Genomic DNA, 22,552 nt, shown 5'->3' on the forward strand with positions numbered 1-22,552 from the left:
AGCATTGCAGTGGTTTTATCTCAGAAAGAGAAATTTTCTTACTATGCCATTAAATAGAGGCTCAGAGGTGACTAACAAAACAAATATCTATATTCCTCTTTGCAAAAATAATTTAGCTTTAAAGAATGGACAAGCTGGAAGATGGTGATAAGGATCTCATCCCACAGAATGACACAGTGAGTGGAAGCAATTATAGCCCAGGCACTTTACAATTATATCTGAAAAGTCTTTATTTAATGACAAGATAATGTCTGTCTTATTTTAAGATTGCATTACAACCTCAGGTCCTCTAACCTTTTGCTGGCTGAAGCAAAGTTGCTAGAACATAGCGCTTGGCATAAATAGTTTTTGAATGTGCTTTCCAATATTAGTGTTTTAAAAATGATGAACTTCACACACTCTTTTTTGTTGCAGTGAAAAAAGATGGTCAGCATGAGCATTTTCTTCATCTGGTGTTGGAGGAGATGCAAGAATCTGAGCTTTATACTTATTTGGTCATCATCATCTTTTTTTTTTTCATTCCATTTCTTTCATACCAAGTCCATTTCTTATCTCTTCATTTGGCAGTAATAGAGGAAGCCTTAACAGTTGCAAGATTACATATTTATATCAGGGTTCAGACTGTGAATTCATTCTTTTCTAGGGAAGCAGAAAGATCATGTAAAAATGGTGACCACATGTTGACAGAATGCATGATTTAACAAAACCAAAGGCAATCATTTCAAAGAGAAATGTTTTATTTTCTGCCAGCAGAGTATAATGGAGAGAAATTGGCTGGTATTATTTTAAAAAATTGCCCAAATCACTGTAGTTAGTGTAAAATTGTCTCTGGAACTATTTCCTGTAAGTTAACCAGACATATGATTGTATCCTTTCTATTTTGAATACTGCAGCTCACATTTCAACTGTCTTGCATGGAGCCTATCAGGTATAATAGCTCTTTGTAAAGGTGCTTCCTTTCCTTTTGTAGTCCTTTCCATCCGTGCCTCCACCTCCATTCACCCCAAATTTAAGAGACTTAGAGTTTTTGTGGTTTTGCCGAACTTTAAGCTAAATAGCATCTGCTAACAGATCAAAATCATAAGCTACTCAAATGTTAGGCTCTAGCCAGAAAACATTTAAGTGAAATTAATGCAAACATTGTTTGCACTATGAAAAATTCTGTACACATTCCTGTTGAAAGGAGATTGCATTTTTATTTAACCTGTGGTTCATAGGGTTTGTTGGTTTTGTTTTTTGTTTTTTCTTGGTACTTAAAGCAATTTCAGACATTAGGCACTGAGACTTGCTGGTGATGTTTGTAAGTATAGTTAATATTATTAATGGAAAATCAGTGAAAGGAATACAAGCTGATAGAATTCTAGTAGTCACATATCTGTGAGCAACTGAAAAAGGCATGGGTCACCTGGTGGCATGCAGATGGGCATACCTATGTTGATCTGTGATGTTTCGAAGGCTTGGTATGAACTGAAGGGAGAAGGATGGATACTTTAGGTCATAGACCAGACTATCCCATGGGGTCTAAGCCTATTTGTAGGAAGAATTGTGGAGTCTGCTATGCAAATGACCTGAAAAACAATGTAAATATTACTTAGCTCAGGGACAGATAAATATCCTTCATTTGTGTCTAGAGCATACCAAAAGTACTGGGGCTCATAAGATAAAGTTAATGGATGGATTTGTATTTAGCATGGTGTTAGACATCAACCAGAATGTGCATGCTGATTGCATGATTTAGATATCTGACACTCTGTACAAGAGATTCAAGGCATTCTGTATACATTGAGAGTATATAGGTGTTCTTTAAAAAATGCAGGCTCTATGCCTTTATTTGAGCTTCCCAACAACTATTAAATAGGGTTTTATATATAAAACAGAGCCATACTTCTTATATGAAAACATACTCATCTATAAAATACTCCTACATACAATATATGCTCATAGAAAATATTCTTAGAGAAAATATTCATATATAAAATATACGTTATTTATTTATTTATATTTGTGCTGGAACTGGGGCTTGAACTTAGAACCTGCATGCTGACTGTTGGCCTTTTCTGCTCAAGGCTGGTACTCAACTACTTGAACCACAGCTCCACTGATAGCTTTTTGGTGATTAATTGGAGATAAGAATCTTACAGACTTTCCTGCTCAGGCTGGCTTTGAACTGTGATCCTCAGATCTCAGCCTCCTGAATAGCTAGGATTACAGGCATGAACCACCAGTGTTCTGCTAAAATCTGTACTCATGCGTAATCAGGTAGCTGAACTTTGTTTTAACAAATAGTAAGTAACTGCTTTGTGCTCTGTTTTTTTTTTAATTTCTGCAGAATATGCTTTCTTTTGGAAAAAGAAGGCACAAATTTTAGTAAGGGCAGTGTTATGTATAGAACTTGGTTTTAATAATCTTAAACCTTGCTATATCCTTCATGAAAGACCAGTTGCAGATTTAGGTATCAAGGCTTTGTGACTGGGGTATATACTCTCAGGCTAGACACTAGAGTCCCACACCATTTAAACACTAAAAATAATTGGGCAGTAACTTTCATACAAGTCAGACCCACTCACAGTAGCTCCATTGATGCTATTTGAAAAAAATTATAAGTGGAAATAGCCCTCAGTTACCAAGGTGGTCTAGAAAACAGCCTTTTTGTTTTAAGGTAAGACAACACAGAAGTTGAGAAAATTCAGACATCTTACTGAAATCATAAGCTATTGGAGACAGAGTGTAGCTAAGCTTTCAGATCCTATGACATACGGATTGATATTTGGTTGTAATGAGTAACTGTGATTTCCTGTTATAGTTTTTCCTAACATTGAATATCTTAGTTATCTGGGCCACCTGTTCCTACCCAATCAACTTTACTTTCCAGTGAGTCTGGTTTTTCACTGTTTTAGTGTAGAGCTTCTTTCAGAACATTTTTATGCACACATTGGCTGTGTCCAGGGCCTCCACTGACAGCAAGAAGTGTTAGGAAAGGCTCGTCTCTGGTAGCTTATTTAGTTTCCTGGTGCCTACGAATGTAAGTATCTCGACTAGAGAGAGGGAATAATACTCTAGACTTTTCACCTGGATTTCCCTGTCTGATGGATAGTAGAACTTTCCTGACACTAATGACCTATTTCCATATGGTCTTCAAACCACACTGGGACCTTTCAGATTAAAGCTTTAGAGTCACACAATACCTGCTCAGTTCATGCGAAAGTTGAATTGATGAACATGGAGTTAACAAGACATTCTCCTTCTTATTCCTACCTTTCATGCACAAATTGTCCAGTTTTTGTAAGTTTATTTGTAATCCACAATATAAAGGACCTAAATGTAATGTCTCTCATGCTCAGGAAGATCACGATCAATAAGCTGAGCACTGTGCTGCATGTATTTAGAAAGCTGTAAGGAGGAGAATCACTTTTGAGACTAGCCTCAGACCAAAGGCTTGAGCTGCTATCCTCCAAAAAATAACTAAAGAAAAAAAGGGCTGAGAGTGTCATTCAAATGATAGAGTTCCCGCCTAGCAAATGAGAGGCCCTGAGTTCAAATTCTAGAACTACAAGAGCATCCAAACTTAAATTTGTATATTAAGACCTTAGTCTACACTGAACAAGTAGTAGCCCATAAATATTTACAGAAATCATTATGAGATAAATCAGATTTCTCATATATACTACTTGCTAATTTTCTCACAGTTTGTATAGAACTTTTCTGAATCAGTTGTTCTGATACATCCAGTCAGAATTTGGGGGTATTCTCTGTGTAGGAATTGGCTTGCTATGTTTTTTTCTTTTCTCCTTCTCTCTTATCATCATGGTCCAAACACAGGTATTGATAACCATGCATCATGACTGATTTAAAAAAGTTTCAAAAGTGCTTCTAAATGAAGGTTGTAATTTTGTATTGGATTTCCAGTGACATGAGCAAATCACTTGCTCTTTGCCCTTATGGATTTTATAATGCCATCAGAGTCTATCAATAAAATTATAGCCTACAGTTGGATATATACCATTCTTTACTGTATTGCCAGTGAAGAGAGGCAAATTGTAGCATGCCTACCCAGCAGGCTGTGTGTGTATGTGTGTGTGTGTGTGTGTGTGTTTTCTTTTTTCAATTGGGATCAACTGTACAATCAGTGCTGGAAGCTACAGATGAAGCACAGTGCCACACTCTTACATAAGCATGTTTCTCATGCTTCTACCTGCTGTGAGTGAAATTGACTAGAATTGTACCATTCTGATCGATTTTATAAAGCAGCACACTCTGCGCCTAGATATCATGGCTGTTCCTTCCACCTGAAGTGTCAGTTTCACTAGTCTGGCAGGTGCGGTCAGGACAGTGCCAGGGAATGGTGATGTGTGGCCAGAAACAAATGAGAAGACCACGGATGCCCCCTGTAAGAGAAGTGAATGAATTAAAACACTTAAACCCGGAAAGGCAAGCCCTAGAAGCAGATGCTGTAGGAAGACAGTGACTTTCAGAAGGTCCTTCCAGACAGGTGTCTTATCCTAAATCTCAGAGACTTAAACATTTCTTTTCCCTTATATGATTTGTAAACTGCCTACCATCTTGGGGTTCTTTTCTCTGTAATCTCTTTTTCCATTCACCTTTAAATATTGCTTCAATCTATTTTTTTTGTATTTCTGATTATATAGATCTAGCAATTGTGCCCATATAGGAGTCCCCTGCATAGATTTTTCCCCATGTTCCTATTACCATGGCTTTATTGGCCATGCAGGAAGGATTTACAGTGGTGTGACTATGCCAGGTGTGATTACTGAGACAGGTTGGACAGTCTCTTGAGTCCTACTTCTTGCTTCCATTTGTCTGAGTTTGGTGCTTACTAACATCACCTCCAGAATGGAGAAAGGGAAGGAGACTTTGCATTGAGACTTTACATATTTCTCACAGAATATACGTGAGTTTAGATGAGAGTTATGAATAGTAAAGCCAGGAGGGCGGGCTCCATGTTACTTTGTTTCTCTTCTTTCCCCTCTCATAATGTCATTCAAAGGACTGCTTTACTCAGCAGGTTTAATTGCATTAGCACTACTACCGGATGGGTTGTTTACTATTTATAATCATGACTTTTGAGGACATTCAGATCCTCATCAGCATAATCATCCTTCATCATATACTTAAAGAAGTTGTGCTGCACAAGGGAGACACTGTCTCAACATTCTTATTGCACTAATAAAAACAGAGTCTAACATGTCTAATCTGTACTTTTAAGAAGTTGATAATTACTAATGCCTTGTGTGTGGCCTCTAATGACTCAAAAGAATATCTACTTTAATTTTTAGTGCAAGGAAAGAATCTTCACAGGATGCCACCATATGAGGCTGGTTGCAGTGACATTGTGATGAAAGGTTTGAAACTGTGGCATGAACCTATGAATGCAGTTCTGTACTTGTTTTTCCAGCTTTCCAAGCTACTTTAAATGATCAGCTAAATTCCATGGAATACTTGATCTATATTTCTCCCGATTATTTCTAGAGTTGAGTCTTTTTGTCATTGTGACAAATACCTCAGAGAAACAGTGTAAAGAAGGAACAATTTATCTTGCTCAGAGCTTTGGATGGCTCGGTCCATGGTCAGTGGGCTCCATGGTTTCTGGGCCTAGGGGGAGACAGAGCATCATGGTGGAAAGATGTGGCAGAGCAGAAGAGCTCACACCATGGTGGCCAGGTAGGAGGGGGAGGAGAGAGCTAGGGAATGCCCTTAGTTTCTCAATTTCTCCCCCTAGATATAACCTCCTGACGTTTCTACCACCTCTGAAAAAAACACTAAGAGTGAGTGCCTCCAATATATGAGCTTGTCAGGGACCTTCCAATTTCAAACTATAACATTCTGCCCCCTCTCGTCATTGACTCAAGCACATGTCCAAATTCTGAAGAGTAGCCCAATGACTACTCTGACTCAAGGCCACTCTTAGCTGCAAGCTCTTGAAAAATCAGAAGGAAAGTTGCATATTTCCAGCATTCAATAGCACAGGTAAACACCACTCCCCTCCTCCCCCCCCCCGCCTTTATAAAGGAGAGGAATAGGGGAATAAATGATGATTGGACTAAAGCCAAACCCAAATACAGCAGGATAAACATGAAAGTCTGTAGCCTCTCATTTCCTTACTTATGTAATAGTAACCTCCCTGTATATCACCTTTACAATAAAATACAACAAAAACAAAAGCAATAGGCCGTAGCTCCCTGTCCCGTACCTGAAAGGGGAATAATAGGAGCTCTCTGAGGCTCAGGCTGCCCCTCCCTGTGTCTCACCAGTTCCAGCCCACATGCCATCTCTCTTAGGCTGACTCTGGTCACTCCCCATAGCTTTTGTTGACAAATGTTCCATATTCCTGGCATCTGCAACTTCCAGCAATCTCTATTCTGTCTTCATCTTACCTGTCACTGCTTCATGCATGGCCTGCTCAGGGGCTTCCCACAGGGATTCCGACCTTGCTATTCAGAGTGCAGCCTCCTTTGCAATCAGAATGGAGGCTGCCATGACCCCTCAGCTCTTACGATACATAGGTCAAGCAGCACGAAGTAGATGACACTAAGTTCTGCCGCCAGTTGGAGCAGTAGCTGTGTCCCCAGTACACTCTGTGTCCAGAGCACCTGCCCAGCTGAGCGTGGTGGAATTAACTGAGAGGGTGCTGGGCAGCCAGGATACTCAAGCACTGTCCTCCCTAAGAGGAAGTCTTTAAATGGATGTTCATTTTTCTACCCTTGAGCCTGCATGAGTGGGATGCTGCTGGTTTTTGAGGAGCCCTCAGTGTGCCTTTCTTACAGAGTTCAGAGTTTTGTTTGTTTTTTCTTATTCTAATCTCTTTAATGAGCATACTCATACTTTCCTCATCTACAACTTTCCTGTTCTAGCCAAAGCACACATTAAAACCAAAATAAAACGTGTAAGCTTTCTATTCTCAATTCTCATTATAACCTGGCTCAAAGCAGCTAGTATTAACAGTAGTATCTGGAGGAGGTGGTGATTGTGTGCTGGGAGCTCCAAAGGCTTAGATAGCCTAAATACCGGACTCTGTTGACATTTACTCTGTCATGTTACCTTGGCTTTACACCCAGCTTCTCACAAAGTCTCAGGGAAGGGACTAAGTGTAGACAAGCGCTGTGCCATACTGTAACATGAATGATCTCAACTCCAGCTTCTGGTAGATTCTTCATTCCCATCTGAAACCTTGTGAACATAGACTTCACCATTTACCTTCTGTAAGTATTCTAGTCATCCAGCTCCCACCAAAGTACTTATTAAGAACTTTATGTACAACCTTCAAAGGCTTCTCTAGCCCACCTACTCATTAAAAAATTCCTCCCATGAATCAATCCAAAAGCCTTCTAACCATCTATTCAATGATAGTCACAGAAATGACCCCACTTCTCTGGCACCACTTTCCCATGTTGGTCAACCTTTCCATCACTGTGACAAATATCAGAAACAGTTTACAGGAGAAAAGCTTTATTTTGACTCAGAGTTTCAGGCCCTTGCTGGCTGGTGCCATTGTTTTGGGGACCTGTGGTGGTGAGACAGCATCATGAAGGAAGGGTATGGGACAGAGGTCCTCACCTCATGGCAGCCAGGAAGTGGGAGCAGAGAATTAATAGCCTTCAAAGCCATGCCCATTCACCTACTTCCAGTTAGGCTTCACTTCCTAAAGTTTCCACCACCTTCCAAAATATCATCACCACCAGGCCCCCAACACATGAGCCTTTGGAGAACGTTTCACATTCAAACCATTAATCTCAGAAGCTATAAGCAGAAACATCACTCAGAGAAGAGCACTGTTTGGAACCCTGGCTTCTTTTCTTCTCTGTCTCTCTTGTTAAATTTAACTCCAGCTCTTTTTCTTTGCCTTCATTACATGCCTTTCTCCATTTTGTCATTATAACCTGGTTTTGCTATAAATCTTCATAATCCATATTTCAATGTGCCAATACTTAAAACCTATTTTCAGGGAAGATTATTGATGGCATCTATCCACATGCTTCTAACTGCTATCAGGCAAAATGAAGCTCACAGTGGTGTGCAAAGTATTTTCTTTTTAAAGTAACATGCTAATATTTATAACTGGAAAATAAACCATTATAAATACTTAGATTTGGGCTTCTCTTTAAAAGGAAGACTGATAATTTGGATCCATACTCTCATCTAGGAACAAATGTCACTGGGCAAGTATTTCCTAATATTCTTTAGTCCCTATCACTTTATTATCAAACTCATACTACATTCTTTCTCCTAGTTCTCTTGTCTCATTTAAATAATTTCCTTCTATCTTTTGGGTGTTTAAGTTTCTAAGCCTTACCTTGAACTCATTTATACTAGATCAAACAATAAGTCACAAATCTAAAACACAAAAATGAATTAAACCTACTATTAGTTATCTGTCTAATCCAGATGAATTTGAATCTATAAATTTTCTGAAAGTAAAACTGAATAGAAGAAAATGATAGAGAAGGAAAGAAAGCATTTGTAGGGCTATCCTTGCACTCAGAAAAATACCAATTTTATCTGATACCTGCACAGCTCAACTGTCACCTGAACATTTTTGGAAGTGTTGAGTTATTGGATAGTGTAGCAAGGAGCAATCATCTATTGATTTCTCTTATAGCTTTTTTCCACCAGAGCTGAGGATGGAACTCAGCGTCTTGCACTTTACAGGCAAATGTTCTTCCTCTGAGCTAAATCCCCAAACCCTGAATACATTTCTCACATGATTTGTGTGTGTGTATGTATGTATGAGTACATGGGTATATTTAAAAAGTGACTCATATCACAAGCATGGGAATATGATAAAGTTGTCCAGTGCTCTTGATGGCTTGTTGATCTTCATACTGTCTTTATAACTAGGCTTTTAAGAAACACTGCTGCTTTGAAATGAATAAATAAGGACTAAACGATCTTTCATTAGCTGGTGACACAAAAGGAGACTTGAGAAAGCTTTTTTAGCTATAGATGTCAGTCTAAATCCAAGTAAAATGTAGATAGAAAATAGACAGGACTCATGTAAAGTGTCTATAAAGAGCAAATGAGTATTAATTGTTATCAAGGATGTTGTTTTGTCAGGTCAGGAGGTAAATAATCATGTTATATACTATTTCAATTAATCATTTGCTGCCCTAGCCATTCAGTTATTAAAGGTACTTATTACTTATAGTTCTCCTTTGCTAGAGATCACCTTGTACATGCTAGGCAAGCATTCTTCTACTAAACTATAGCCTCAGTTCACTTTTTTTTAAATGACAGATTTGTGATCAAGACTCATTGAGAAATTACTGTCTACTATTGGTCCATTTCAGTTCCTTAAAAAACATGGATGACCCTATGTCTGAGAACTGTCTATAGTCTAGATAAATACTACTCTTAGTTATTGTAATTGTATGTTTAAATAATTAAATTTTAGTTTTTATTTCTAAATTTTCTTCATCAAAGTTACAGTGAATCCATTTTGGGAATGTATTTATAAGAAAATAGTATTTCTGGTTATTTTCCCCTAACACATTTCAAGGAGTCATATTTAGAAAGAGACAAATTTCCAAATGTTTGGATATGTATTTACAATAGGTTCTCCTGGAACTGAAAACAATTTACAGTCTTGGAAACCTTACACTGCAGTTTGGGAATCTGAATGAAAGTTCTGATTTACAACAATCCAGGTAAACATGGGATATATATATATATAGCTTCTCAAGGCTGGTGGACTTCTCAATTTAAAAAGGTTGCCATTTTACTCTGTTGTCTTTATTTCACAAAGGAAATCTGGTAGTTAAATCGTAATGATGTGTTCATTGATATTAAGTAAAAGCATGGGCTGTGTTTTCAGTAGTCATGTGACCATAACTCATTTATGCCTACTTGAAGATATTCAGATTTGTCAAAGCATGCGTTCTCCTTTCTGAGGGTGACATATCAAGCTTTAAAGTTTTCAAAAGCTTTCCTCCCCTAATGTGCTTCCCACAAGTGCTTGAAATCACATTTAGAGAAAACTAAAAGAAAAACTTTTTTTTTTTTCTGGTGAAGGTCATTGGAATTTGAATTCCAAAGCAATTGAGCTTAGGATTTCCTGCAACTAACAGCAGATCTGTCTGCTCTAATTCAGAAGATTTTTTTAAGCCTAAAAATTTAGATCTTATTATTGTAAAAAGTATATGAATGACTGTATGTTGAATACAACATTTTTAGTGACTTGATTCTCATATAAACTTAATGGGTGAAAAGTTAGAGGCCAAAAAGTACACTCACTGGTGATAAGGAGTTACTTGGTTACCATGCAAGGAACAACCTAGTTAAATTACTCACCTTCTCTGTGCCTGATCTCCTGGGAGGTGAAGGATTCAGTGCCTCAGGGGTCACCCCTGTTCTAATATCTGTGTGAAAATCAAATAACATACATGTAGGACAATTAGAATTCAGTTGAAAAATAGAAAGCATTAAAAAAAGGCATTTAAGCATGTTAGGGGTTATTAGGTTCTATGCTGTTTTTTGATAGTCCTAAGTACTCTCAAACCCCCAAATAAATCAAGTGCTGATGGCTCAGGCCTGTGATCCTAGCTACTCAAGAGGCTGAGATCTGAGGATTACGCTTTGAAAAGAGCTCTGACAAGAAAGCTGTTTGGAGCCAGCCTAAGCAGGAAACTGTAAGGCTCTTACCTTCAACTAAACAGCCCAGCTGGAAGTGGAGCTGTGGCTCAAGTGGTAGAATGCCAGCAAAGAAGCTAAGGGACAGTGCTTAGAACCCGAGTTCAAGCGTATGTGCACACATACACACTCATACATATGTTCCTGCTATTGATATGAAATATATGGTATGGTTCGTTAGACATTCCAGCAGTTGCCCTCTCTGTGGGTGATAAAATATCCTACAGTGCAAAGTGCCCTTCCTTCCCTCTCATTTTGTCTTTCAGAGGAGATGCTCTGCTCCTTTCAAATATTTAGCCACAGACTTCCTCTCAATGTGTGCTCACGCCTCCTGTTACTGTTAATAGAAGTTACACATGTGTGCTCACCAGGATGAGAAAGACTTGATCCTATGTCGGGCAAAGGTCCGTGATCCTGAATCTCTTTCTGAACTTTAGACCTGAGGAGAGAGTGCACAGGCTTTCCACCTCCTCACTGTATTAGCTTCTTCAATTGCCTTTTAATTGGAGCAACCAGAGTCCTGTAACTTTAGTGGGGAGCAGGAGGCAGATGAACACTATAAATTAAGATCTGGATGCCTTCCAGGATGTGGCCAGTATAAAGAACATGTTTTTAAAAAAGGAAGGAAAAAACACCATAGTTATGGCTATTGAGAAATCACATACAGTTACCTAATGAGTCTATACTTACTTCTGAGCTTCCACAGTTGCAACCTACACTGCTGAGAAGGGAAATGAAGTGTTCTCCCACCTTGGGTGTAAGCTCACAGATTTAATGTACAGGACAGATAAATACTAGAACACTCAAAATCCTATACCAGTGGCACAAAACCTTCAAAGACAGTATCTTCTGTGTTCAAGACATTTAATTTCTCCCAAGAATTTTTTTAATGTATAAGACTTCAATTTATGCTTAAAAACTAGTAAACTCTAGCAGTTTGACAGCCATTCATACTTAATTCTGCGCATTAAACCAACAGCATTCTTTTCCACAAACATCCATTGTTAGGACAATGCTCTCAGACAGAATTTATGAGAAATGGAATTATGTTACCAAGGAGATAGCATTTACTATAATGAAGAGTAGATCCTAGAAAATGGCCCCTTTTACAGCAGCTCAGAGCAGAGCCACAAAAGCAATTGATTGGTCTTGGCATTTAGTCTTATATCAGCTGTGTCATCCATAGCTTCAGGAGTGAGAACACTAATCTAAAGTGACATTTCTGTTCTGGCGGGCTTTTCTGCCCTGATGAAAGCAATTACTTCATTCCTAAATGATAATTTGCAGGAGTTTCAACCACTTTAATTGATAATTTTTTTTTGTTCTGAGTTCAATTGTGAAGTGATTAGCTGATTTGGTAAATAGAAATTTAAGGTGTGAAATATACAAGTTGCTCCAAGGTAAAGTGTTATTTGTTGGGCGGAGAGAAATTACTTGATAAAGCTACCATTTTTTCATTATTATGGAACTGCCACTTGTATAGCTTAAAGTTCTTGGGAGGGGGGAAATGAAGAACAAAACACTCTGATTCATGAGGGGTTTGGGGCAGACACCACAGCACACAATGAATAGTTTGGTCTTGCTGTGGTTCATTCACAGGTTGTTTGAATCAAGGTGAACACTAGTTGAATAGAACTATGCAGACCTCTCAGCTTTCTTTTCTACCATTCCAGTGGCTCCTTTTGGAACAAAATACTCTTAAAGTGCTAAGAACAAAAAATGCTCATTGGCTAAAACCAATTAATTTAATTATTACATTCAAACATACACAAGACATTTTCTGAAGATGAGGGGAGGCATTTGGCTGAATGGTTTTAATTACTTTTTTGATCTATATTATCACAAATTAAATGGGTCATGATCATTCAATTGGAATACATCTTATCTTAAAACTTGTAAATATGCATCTTAATATTTGATGATTTCTCCTATGTTAGCAGTTGCAGGTTTTATTTTTGGACATGTTATAAGAGCAATTTGGCATTTTCTTACATGTGGAAAAATAATGGTCATTTCACATGTGAAATGAGAAAAATAAAGCAAGAATGAAGGTCAAACTGATTTAGCACATCAAGCAGTCTTTGTCAGCCAAGCTTAATACATCCTGAGTTTGTGGAACAAATGAAATTTTGCTGCTGTGTTACACTTTGCTTCCAAACAACCATTACAACTGGTTTTATATATTGTGTGCGCATCAGACCATCAAACAGTGCATCTTTACTGACGTGTTGCTGCAGTGATGATCTACAGCAGCAATCTGCCATTTATATAAGGGCAAAATGTGCATCTATATTTAGTTGTGAAATTGGCCTATTATACTCTTGATGTTTACAGAGGCTAACATAAATTAATGATGACAGCTATGAGCAGTGCATTAGTTAAGCAGCAGAGTTCTTACCTTGAACTTGAAGGTTCCAGTTTTAACTTCCAGCATTCACTACCCAGCTTTCTTCACGTGTTACACAAAGATTTCTGAAATTATTACCTCTTGTTGTTAAGCATTAAAAAACTTCAACTCGGGGCTGGGGATATAGCCTAGTGGCAAGAGTGCCTGCCTCGGATACACGAGGCCCTAGGTTCGATTCCCCAGCACCACATATACAGAAAACGGCCAGAAGCGGCGCTGTGGCTCAAGTGGCAGAGTGCTAGCCTTGAGCGGGAAGAAGCCAGGGACAGTGCTCAGGCCCTGAGTCCAAGGCCCAGGACTGGCAAAACAACAACAACAACAACAAAAAAAAAACAAAACTTCAACTCGTGAGCTTTTGCTCTTCCCAATACTACCAGAAAATAGTTATTTATGGATCCCTCAATGATATTACTTTGAAAGGAAGATGATATTTACAATCATGTCAAAATAATACTACTGATAAAGTGTTTGTTTATTTTTTGTCTTTGAAGCAGACTGATTTGATTGAGTTTGAACTTCATGTGCTATCAGTTTGGGGTGGAATGTTTTATTAAAAGTAATGATGGAAGAGCAGTTATTGTTTATAGAATTGTTATTGTGACTTTTCTCTGGGAAGCCTCCTCCTTCAGCTGTGTCAGAGCGAGTGTAGGTACCAGCGTAACTATAGATTTCACTGTTAACTCTGACCAGAGATCTGACAAGTATGCAGGTGTTCAAAGGTTCATGAGTTAAAATGCTGAAGCCTTTGATGAATTTTTGATGGCTGCATTTTTAATACAGGTCGACCTTCTTCCTTTGAGGCTGCATGCCAGATTAATTGATAAATAGTAGAAGTCTGTAGTGCTGGGTTCTCCTAAGCAAAACAAGTAGGAAAATCCATAAAAGCCTGCCTGCCTGGTTCCTTAGAAGCACTTTAGAAAAGTAAATTTTAAAACCATTTTAAGCCTATCTCTTATTTTTACCTATAGATAGATAACCAAAATCTACCATCTTCTTTGATAAAGACCATATACAAAGTTTATACAAAGGTATCATGCTGAGGAAGAATTTTTACTTATCTATGTTGTGTTTTTATTGGTTATATCATAGTGAAAGCTGTTCTACAAATATAATTATTTTTAAATTGATTAAAAACATAGCTGTGAAGAAATCATTGGAGAAGAAGCATTTGCTATCTTTATTCTACTATCCTCTGTAGATGTCTCAACCATATCATTTCTGTAATTATAGGCATTTCTATGAAGTTGAAAACAAAGTAATCAATTTTGCCAAGCTAAATTTCATCAACCTCAAAGGACCAGTTTATTTCTTTTAAATTTAATGAGTATTCAAATCTGAAGTCACATTTTCTCCACTATGGGCAAGTGGCCCAATAAACTATCAACACCTTCTGGTTCCACAGGGGAAATCACAGGGGTTGCACACCCTGGGCAAGTCTCACGATACTGGCAGTTCTCTTTTATTAGTATTTTTCTTTGCTCATTATGTTTTTCTGGTTCTGGCTTAAGCAGGACTTCACAATTTGGCCTTGTCCTCAAGGAGGGCCCAGACACCATCAAACGTTTTACACTTTCTGGGTACCACGGCTCCTGATGAGCTATCCATGGTCCTGGATTTGGGGTTTGCCTCACTTTGAGATCTGTGGTCTTTGGAAGGTGTTTTGAAAAATCAACTTCCTCCTAAGAGTACACATGCTCTTTAGGACTAATAAATATCATTGCCATTTAAAACTCTCTTATGGATGTTTTCACAGTCACTTTGAGTAATTCTTTCTCTTAACATCTATTTTCATGTTTATTTTTATATATAAATAAAATATTCTTTGCCATGGCTTTCTGGGTTAATATTCTAACCCTGCTTCTGTATTGTCCTGTAAAAAGATAATTTCTTAGTAAAACTTTAAGAGTCTATTTATTAAACACACAGATATTTGGACAATTACTTGAGCAAACATGTGATATACAGTGAACAAACCATATGAATAATGATTATATTAGGAAAAGTACTTAGCATCCCAGCCATAAGGGAATTTTGTTTCAGTAAAGTATACAATGTACTAAGTCAGAATCAAAGAATCAGGGTTGTGTTAGTGAAAGAGAGTATGTTACAAATGAGAATCGTGGATTAAGACCAGAATTAGCACTATGAAGGGCGCTTAGGCATTCATTAACCATGTCATGTATACATTAGGCTCAACTGTAAGCATTTCAACAAAACGTCACTATTTTACTTCTAAAAAAATCTTTATGAATGGAACAGTGTTAGCATATTTCATAGACAAGAAAAACCGAGGCAATAGAAGCTAACAACTTACTCAGCTTTACACAATTAAGAAGCAGTAGAGCCAGGGTTTATATGAGGCAGTCTGGCTCTACATTTCATGTCCTTATAAAGATAGAATTCTAGGTAAAAGATAATTACTCTGTTCGCTTGGACCTCTTATGAGAGTCTGCAAATCATTTACTATCTCCCTTTAAAATGTGTATGTGTGCACACACACACACACACACACACAATATTCTGTATGTGCTACCCAAAGGGAAAATAAATGTGCATACTGACTTTTTGTTGATTCTCTTGTGTGTATGATATTATTGTTGTTGTTGAAGATGATAACGTAGTCAGCAAAAGGAGTTGATGGTTTTTCAGTCTCTGCTAGAGATGGAAGAACTTTTTTCTTCTGCTAACCAGAGTTTAAATGGAAAAACATGAAGCACTGGGAAGTGCAGATCTGAGAAGGAACTAATTATGTATGAATGGATCTGAAATTTAGTAATATTTTAGATTGTAGGGACTGGCACTGTAATCTTTTATTAATGTACAAAATGTCCATTACTTTAGTATTCCACGTATGTAGCCAGGTTTTTCTGTTGTTGTTTAGAACAAAATATACAAATACAAAGTTTACCTTAGGTTTTCGGTAGTCCTTAATTCAATTTGAAAATTGTGCATAACTAGCCCGTACTTCACAAAAGCAAGCAAAAGATGAATCTGCAAATGTTGTTATTGTCTTAAGGGCTTTAGCTTCATCCATTATACCAGCATCTCTACTGCCTTTATAATCCTTTGTATTTTATATGTTACTCTCAATACTAATATTACTTATTACAGACACAGTGCTGTTATTCTAAAAGTCTTCTGAACTATGGCATCTGCATGATGATGAGATTTAGGAGTCGTGGAAACCTTTTATTACTAGTAAGGGTATGTAGTGGGAGTTAGATATGGGGAAAGGGAGGAGGTGGAGAAGAAAACAAGGACACAAGGTAGCACACATGAAATGAGTCCTGCCAATCACTCTTTTAGAGAAGCATGATGGTTAGACAGCACACCCAAAGATATTCATGTCTGCGTACTGCTCTTCCTGGAGTAGATTCCAACTCTCAGTCCTTTGGAGACTGTTCAGTTGATTTCCATAGTCACTCCAGAAGCAGAATGTGTTTTTTTTTTCTTGCTAAAATTAGGCTATGTGTGTTGAAACTTTATTGTTGTTTTTAACTAATGCACAAAAACATACAGGTTATAAGTATCACTAGGAAATTGCATAATCATGTTCTATACACATATTTGTTGCATAATGGTTTATGTGAGGATAAACATATACATGTATTTCTTTAAACATTTATAATTTTTTGATGAATACTTTCCAAATCATTTCTTCTGAGTTTCTTAAAATGTATATTCATTGATGGTATAGTAGAACATGCAGTGAAATACTACCTCAGAGCCTCTTAATTCTAACCATAAGTTGGTAGCCATTGATCAACTTTCTTCTTCCTCTCCCCCTTCCCTACTGTGTCTGGCCCCCAGGAGGATTAATTTTTTCCCCTTGGTTTATTGACAAGCTCATGCATTAATATCAATTTCAGAATGATAGCTTAATCATCTGCTTTGCTTGAGTTGCATAGAGAAATTTCTAGAGTAAGTATTAGGAATATTAATTAGATAATGAATTCATTTGTGATCATTTGGGTGATAGGTGAAAAGGAAAAATTATACATAACATCCATGTAAAACTACCTTGAAAATTGGCCTTCCCAATTATTACCAGTTATATAATTAATCCACAATCCCAGTCATAAAGTGGTCCATGTTGGAACATGATTATTTTATTTTCAGTAAAAACTTTCAGCTGACATACTAAAATGAGAAAATGTCATACGAAAAATCACATTTTTTCCCTAGACATTGAAACTACGGATATCTGGCATAGCCAGCAAGCCTTCCTAGGGCAGTGGTCAGCTAGAACTGTGTTTCCCCTGCCTTTGCTGGGTTATTGATCTATTGGTCCCCATGGACCCTTCTGTACTCTGCCATTCCCCACAGTAACCTTCAAGGCCCCTGAGTTTGCAACCTCTGCTCTAGAGCTCCATCATAGTCACTTACTGAACTAAAAGCTAAGTAAGTTTAGCTTACCTTCTGGAATAGCATTTGATGGTAGGTACACACACACACACACACACACACACACACACACACACAGCAGAGCACTAAACTTAAATGTACCTTCTTCTGTATAAAAGTGATGGAGAAAACATGTCAAAACACAGGATTTCATTGACACAGCCAACCTAACTGTGGCTAGATAAATTGTGTTTATTGTCTAAAAGAAGACCTAAGGTTTTGTTAATCATAGATATTAACTGGACCCTCGTAATGTGTACTCACTTAGATTTTAAGATGTCTCTCACTTTGTTTACATGGTTTTTAAGTCAAAATGTAGCATTTGTAGAATCAGATGAAGACTAGCTAAGATATTGGGAAGTAAGTGACATAATATATCCTTTCAATGTAAATTAGTGATGTTTCTGCCTTAGGATATCACTTGAGACTGATTCTGAAAATGATAGCATTTCCTTGTCTAGGTTTGAGATTAATGTGGTTAGCTAACATAGCATGTATTATTACTAGAATGCACATGATATCCTGACTGGGATGTTAACCTGGGAAGCATCTGATTGGGACATCTTGACACTTCTCAAATAACACAGATACACAGGCAAATATTTTTGTATGTGTAGTATACAGCTTTCATAGTGAACAATCTCAGGGATTAGGATGGGGCAGGGTATATTGTTCTCCATAGTGTATTTATGGAGAACAGAGGTACACGCTACCTTATTCTGATCTATTCCTCCAGACTTCTGTGTTTCTCTCTCCTGTCATTCATTCATTCATTCATCCATTTGTTTGTTTTTGTGCTTATGCTGGTGTTTAAACTGGCGGCCTGGCCTGGGCACTGTCCTATAGCTTTTCTTCAAGGCTGGTTCTCTACCACTTGAGCCATAGCTCCACTTCCAACTTTTTGGTAGTTAATTGGAGATGAGCATGTCATGGGCTCAGTCTCCTGAGTAGCTAGGATTACAGACACAAGCCTCCAGCACCTGGCACCTTTCATTTCATAATGGGAAAATATATAGATTTAAAATGTCTTGAGAGTTCAATAGTGTGAAGTGTTAATGATTGTTTTACTGATAGCTCAGTACTGTCAATATTACCCAGTTACTTACCATTGAGGTGTGAATCTGAATGCAATTCTCATCAGACACAAAGCAGACAGAGTGATTCAGAGGAGGTGGAATTGTCTCGTCAGATGCTCCCACACAACCTCAGTTGTGCCTGATTCTGCCCTCAGCAATGTGAGCTCACTTCAAACAGAAATGCACATGAGTAGTTAAAGGAAAATGCTGAGTTCCACTTGATGCCTCTTCTGTGAAGTAATATGTCTATAATGCTTATAAATTTTAATAACCTAGACAAGAATTTTTACCTTTCAAGACAAATTTTAAGTTATCCCAAAATTTGACTTTTTGGGGGGCAATGTATTCTTTAGTGTTATAAAGAATCTATCCTTCTACTAGTACATGTCTACTAACCAGGACTTACAGAATTATCAACTAGACATCAGCACCATTTCAAAGTTGCATTTAAATCAAGATGTTTTGTTTTCTCCACCTGACTGAAGGTGTCATGATCCTAACAGAAAGATGGAAACACATCAGCATGATATTTGTTGACTCTGTCAGAGTGAATTGTGTTTGTGTTTACCTTTGTTCCCAGAGATGATAATTAAAATAAAAAATTCAAAATGTTTCCTTCTGATGGCTTAAGATCCCCTGGTGCTGAGAGTTGAATGAAGCAAGTCATTAACTAGAGAATAGTTAGATGAACACACATTCAGTCTTCTCAGTTGCTTACAGCTATTCACATAGAGCCTCACCTTTGCCTCTCATGTCTCAGAAACAATGACCATAACTCCATATGTGTGTTTAGGTTTGCTATAAAACAAGAGTTAACAAAAAACAATTTTCACTCCTTGGACTTGAATTTCCAATAAGAAGCCAGGAGTAGAATGGATAGTTTTAATGCCTTTACCTGGCCCTCCAATTTTGGAATCGGTTTTGGTAGACTTTTGCTGGGGTGAGGTGGGGAAATGAAAAACCAAAACCTATACCCCTTTCGGTCCAATGACAGAACCCCACATTCTAAACAATTTCCCTATCCTTTGATTTCAGTTTACAAGCGTTGAGAAAGGAGAAATCTCGAGATGCTGCTCGCTCCCGCCGGGGAAAAGAAAATTTTGAGTTCTACGAATTGGCCAAGTTGTTGCCGCTTCCTGCTGCCATCACCAGCCAGCTGGACAAGGCGTCCATCATCCGACTCACAATCAGCTATCTGAAAATGAGGGACTTTGCCAACCAGGGGGACCCTCCGTGGAACTTACGCATGGAAGGCCCTCCACCTAACACATCAGTGAAAGGTAAGTCTTAGGCCACTGTTAGATATAAAATATGGTGGTCTGTAGATGTCTCTATGACAAAATGTTTACCGACATCCTTTCTTCTTTTCCTGCATATCAAATCCTTTAAAGGGATACAAATGTGGAAATCTGAACTCTGCATGAGAAAGACACCATGTGAAGGTGAAAGAAACCTCTTCTATTTTTCTTTTATTGTCAAATAGTCTATCAGCCTAAGTATTCTATTACTTTTTAAAGTAAAATTTTCAGAGAAAGGGGAATTAAGTGATTTGCTTAGCTAAGGGCTTTGGGGCTTCACTTATGTGATAGTATTAGTTCATCAAATTCTTCCTGGTGGGTGGAGTTGGGAAATGTTGGCTAAGAAGTGGAGCTGATAAGTTATGTTTTAAGTAACCAAAGAGAGGGGCTGGGGATATGGCCTAGTGGCAAGAGTGCTTGTCTTGTATACATGAGGCCCTGGGTTCGATTCCCCAGCACCACATATACAGAAAAACGGCCAGAAGTGGCTCTGTGGCTCAAGTGGCAGAGTGCTAGCCTTGAGCAAAAAGAAGCCAGGGACAGTGCTCAGGCCCTGAGTTCAAGGCCCAGGACTGGCCAAAAAAAAAAAGTAACCAAAGAGAGGAAGCGAGCAGAGTCTAATAGGAGCAAGCATTTGATTTTATTGACCACAAAGTTAGCGTATTAATGTCTTGTGTTCATCTATAGAAATATTGCTTAAAAGTTATGAATATAAACATATATTTGTTCTTTAAATTGCTAATGCATTTACTGCATTTAGATGAGAGATCTATTTCTGCTCCCATAGTTGGCATTTTCTTGTGCATTTCTGAAACTCCTGGTAAATTATAGCATTTTTAGCATTATGCATGTATATATTTATGGATGCATTTGTGGTGCTGGCCTATAAGTTCTATCTTTAAGACATCAAGGCATACGATGTCTTTTGTCCCAACCTCATATTTAAACTCTTGATGAACATGGAATAAAATTGGACATTTGGGGGAGATGCAAGCAATCTCTTTGAGGGATTAGATTCTTTAGTCATATGATTACACCTTACAATTTCCTCTGAAGAGCCCATGAAGCTTTGGTTGTTGTAGGAAAGGGTTCTTGAAGTGAGCTATAAAATTTTATAGGATATTCTGTGAGTTAAAGGGATCAAAAGTAGTGATTATTTACAACTGCATGCTATAAGCTATGATCACATGTATATCTCAGTATCTGTGTGTGTGTGTATAGATTGAGCATCCCTAATCCAAAAATCCTGAATATGAAATGTTTCAGGACCTTTTGAGTACTAACATAAGGCCACAGCTTGAAGCTGTGTTTCATGAACATATAGGATTATTAAAAATCTCATGTAAAATTCCCTCCAAGCTACACACAAATATATGTATGTGCACATATGTATGGTATATATGAAACATGAGTGGATTTCATGTTTAGGCTTGGGTCCCATTTCTAAGATACCACATATTCCAAAATCTGAAAATTTTTTTTGAAATCTGAAACACTTTTGATCAAACAAATAAGGGGTACTCAATCTATAATTATTTATGGATTGTGTTATGCTGTGACATGGGGAAATTTAAAATTTAACTTGTAACAAGTCATGTTCTCTAGAGTAGTAGTTAATATATATTTTTGCTGAAATACCAAGTAGTTACTGTTGTAGTCTTTGGTATCTACTCTGCTACTGTAGCGTGAAATCAGACATAGACAATATGTTAATGAATGCATGTCCCAGGTTCCAATAAAATTGTATTTCTGAAAAGGCAGCTTCCAAGTGGCCCATAGGCCATAGTTTAAAGTCCATTTCTCTGAAACCTATGCTATTGAAAGGTTGAGGAGAATATACAGTTGGGGTCCTCCTCATGGGTAGGATGTCATATAAGGTAGTTCATGACCAATAAATGCAAGTCCATTTCTGATGTCATTGAACATCCTTTCTCCCCTTGAGAATATGGGTATCAACTTGGCAATGTAGTACCGAGAATGCATTAATGCATATTCTAGATACTAAAGTACTAGCTACCAAGCTAAAGATATGAATGAAATTGCAATAAATATGTGTTAGATACAGTTGTTGTTTTTTTTACTTTGGTTCAATGCACAGGGTTTCTTTATGCTTATTCCAAATTATTCTAAATCATTCAAGCTGAAGTGATAAATACAACAGGTTAAGAGTTCAGGTGAAATATGCTACTATTATTACATTGGAAATAAGTTGGTAGATCAGATTTGCACTTGTTTGTTTAGCTCAATTATCTCTTACATCCATTTTTAAAGGAGTTTGGGATGAATAGTCTTTCTCATATGCAGACCAAAGTAAAAAATAAGGTGATAGTTCTTGTCTTCCATTCTGCATAGTGTGATAGTCCAGCTTATGTTTAGAATTGTAGTCTTTTATAGATGCCTCATTTCGCATATACTAGATGCGACCTTACAATTCTTAACAGATATAAGACAAGAATCTGGTTTTGTTGTTTTTCTAATGTTCTCCCTCTCACATACCATTTCTATAAGTGATATTTGTTTTGTGTTGTCACCGTCAAACACTGCAAGTGAGAATTTTCTCAGCTTTTGACTATGACTAGTTCATTTTTATTTTGTGGCTCCCAGTTAACTGTATAATTACTTAATATCATAGGGTTAAAATGTGGTCTTTATCTCATGGGTGTTACAGTCTATGGAAGGCATGCAGATGGCCCTAGGGAAAATAGGGAAGTTATGATATGTGTTTA

The 22,552-nt window shown here is 37.5% G+C and overlaps 1 protein-coding gene across 6 annotated transcripts in view; it reads left to right on the forward strand.

Annotated features, from left to right (window-relative positions):
• Npas3 (neuronal PAS domain protein 3) overlaps positions 1-22,552 on the forward strand; it is an 839,406-nt gene that overhangs the window by 234,809 nt on the left and 582,045 nt on the right. For 5 of the 6 annotated variants that reach the window (XM_048361746.1, XM_048361747.1, XM_048361748.1 and 2 more), the window contains one exon: positions 19,564-19,808. In XM_048361746.1, the coding sequence (XP_048217703.1) occupies positions 19,564-19,808 (245 nt within the window). Of the gene's footprint in view, positions 1-19,563; positions 19,809-19,919; positions 19,971-22,552 lie in introns of all 6 variants that reach the window. The other variant, XM_048361745.1, reaches the window with a different exon arrangement.

The sequence above is a fragment of the Perognathus longimembris genome, chromosome 14 (assembly GCF_023159225.1).
Source record: "Perognathus longimembris pacificus isolate PPM17 chromosome 14, ASM2315922v1, whole genome shotgun sequence".
NCBI lineage: Eukaryota > Metazoa > Chordata > Mammalia > Rodentia > Heteromyidae > Perognathus > Perognathus longimembris.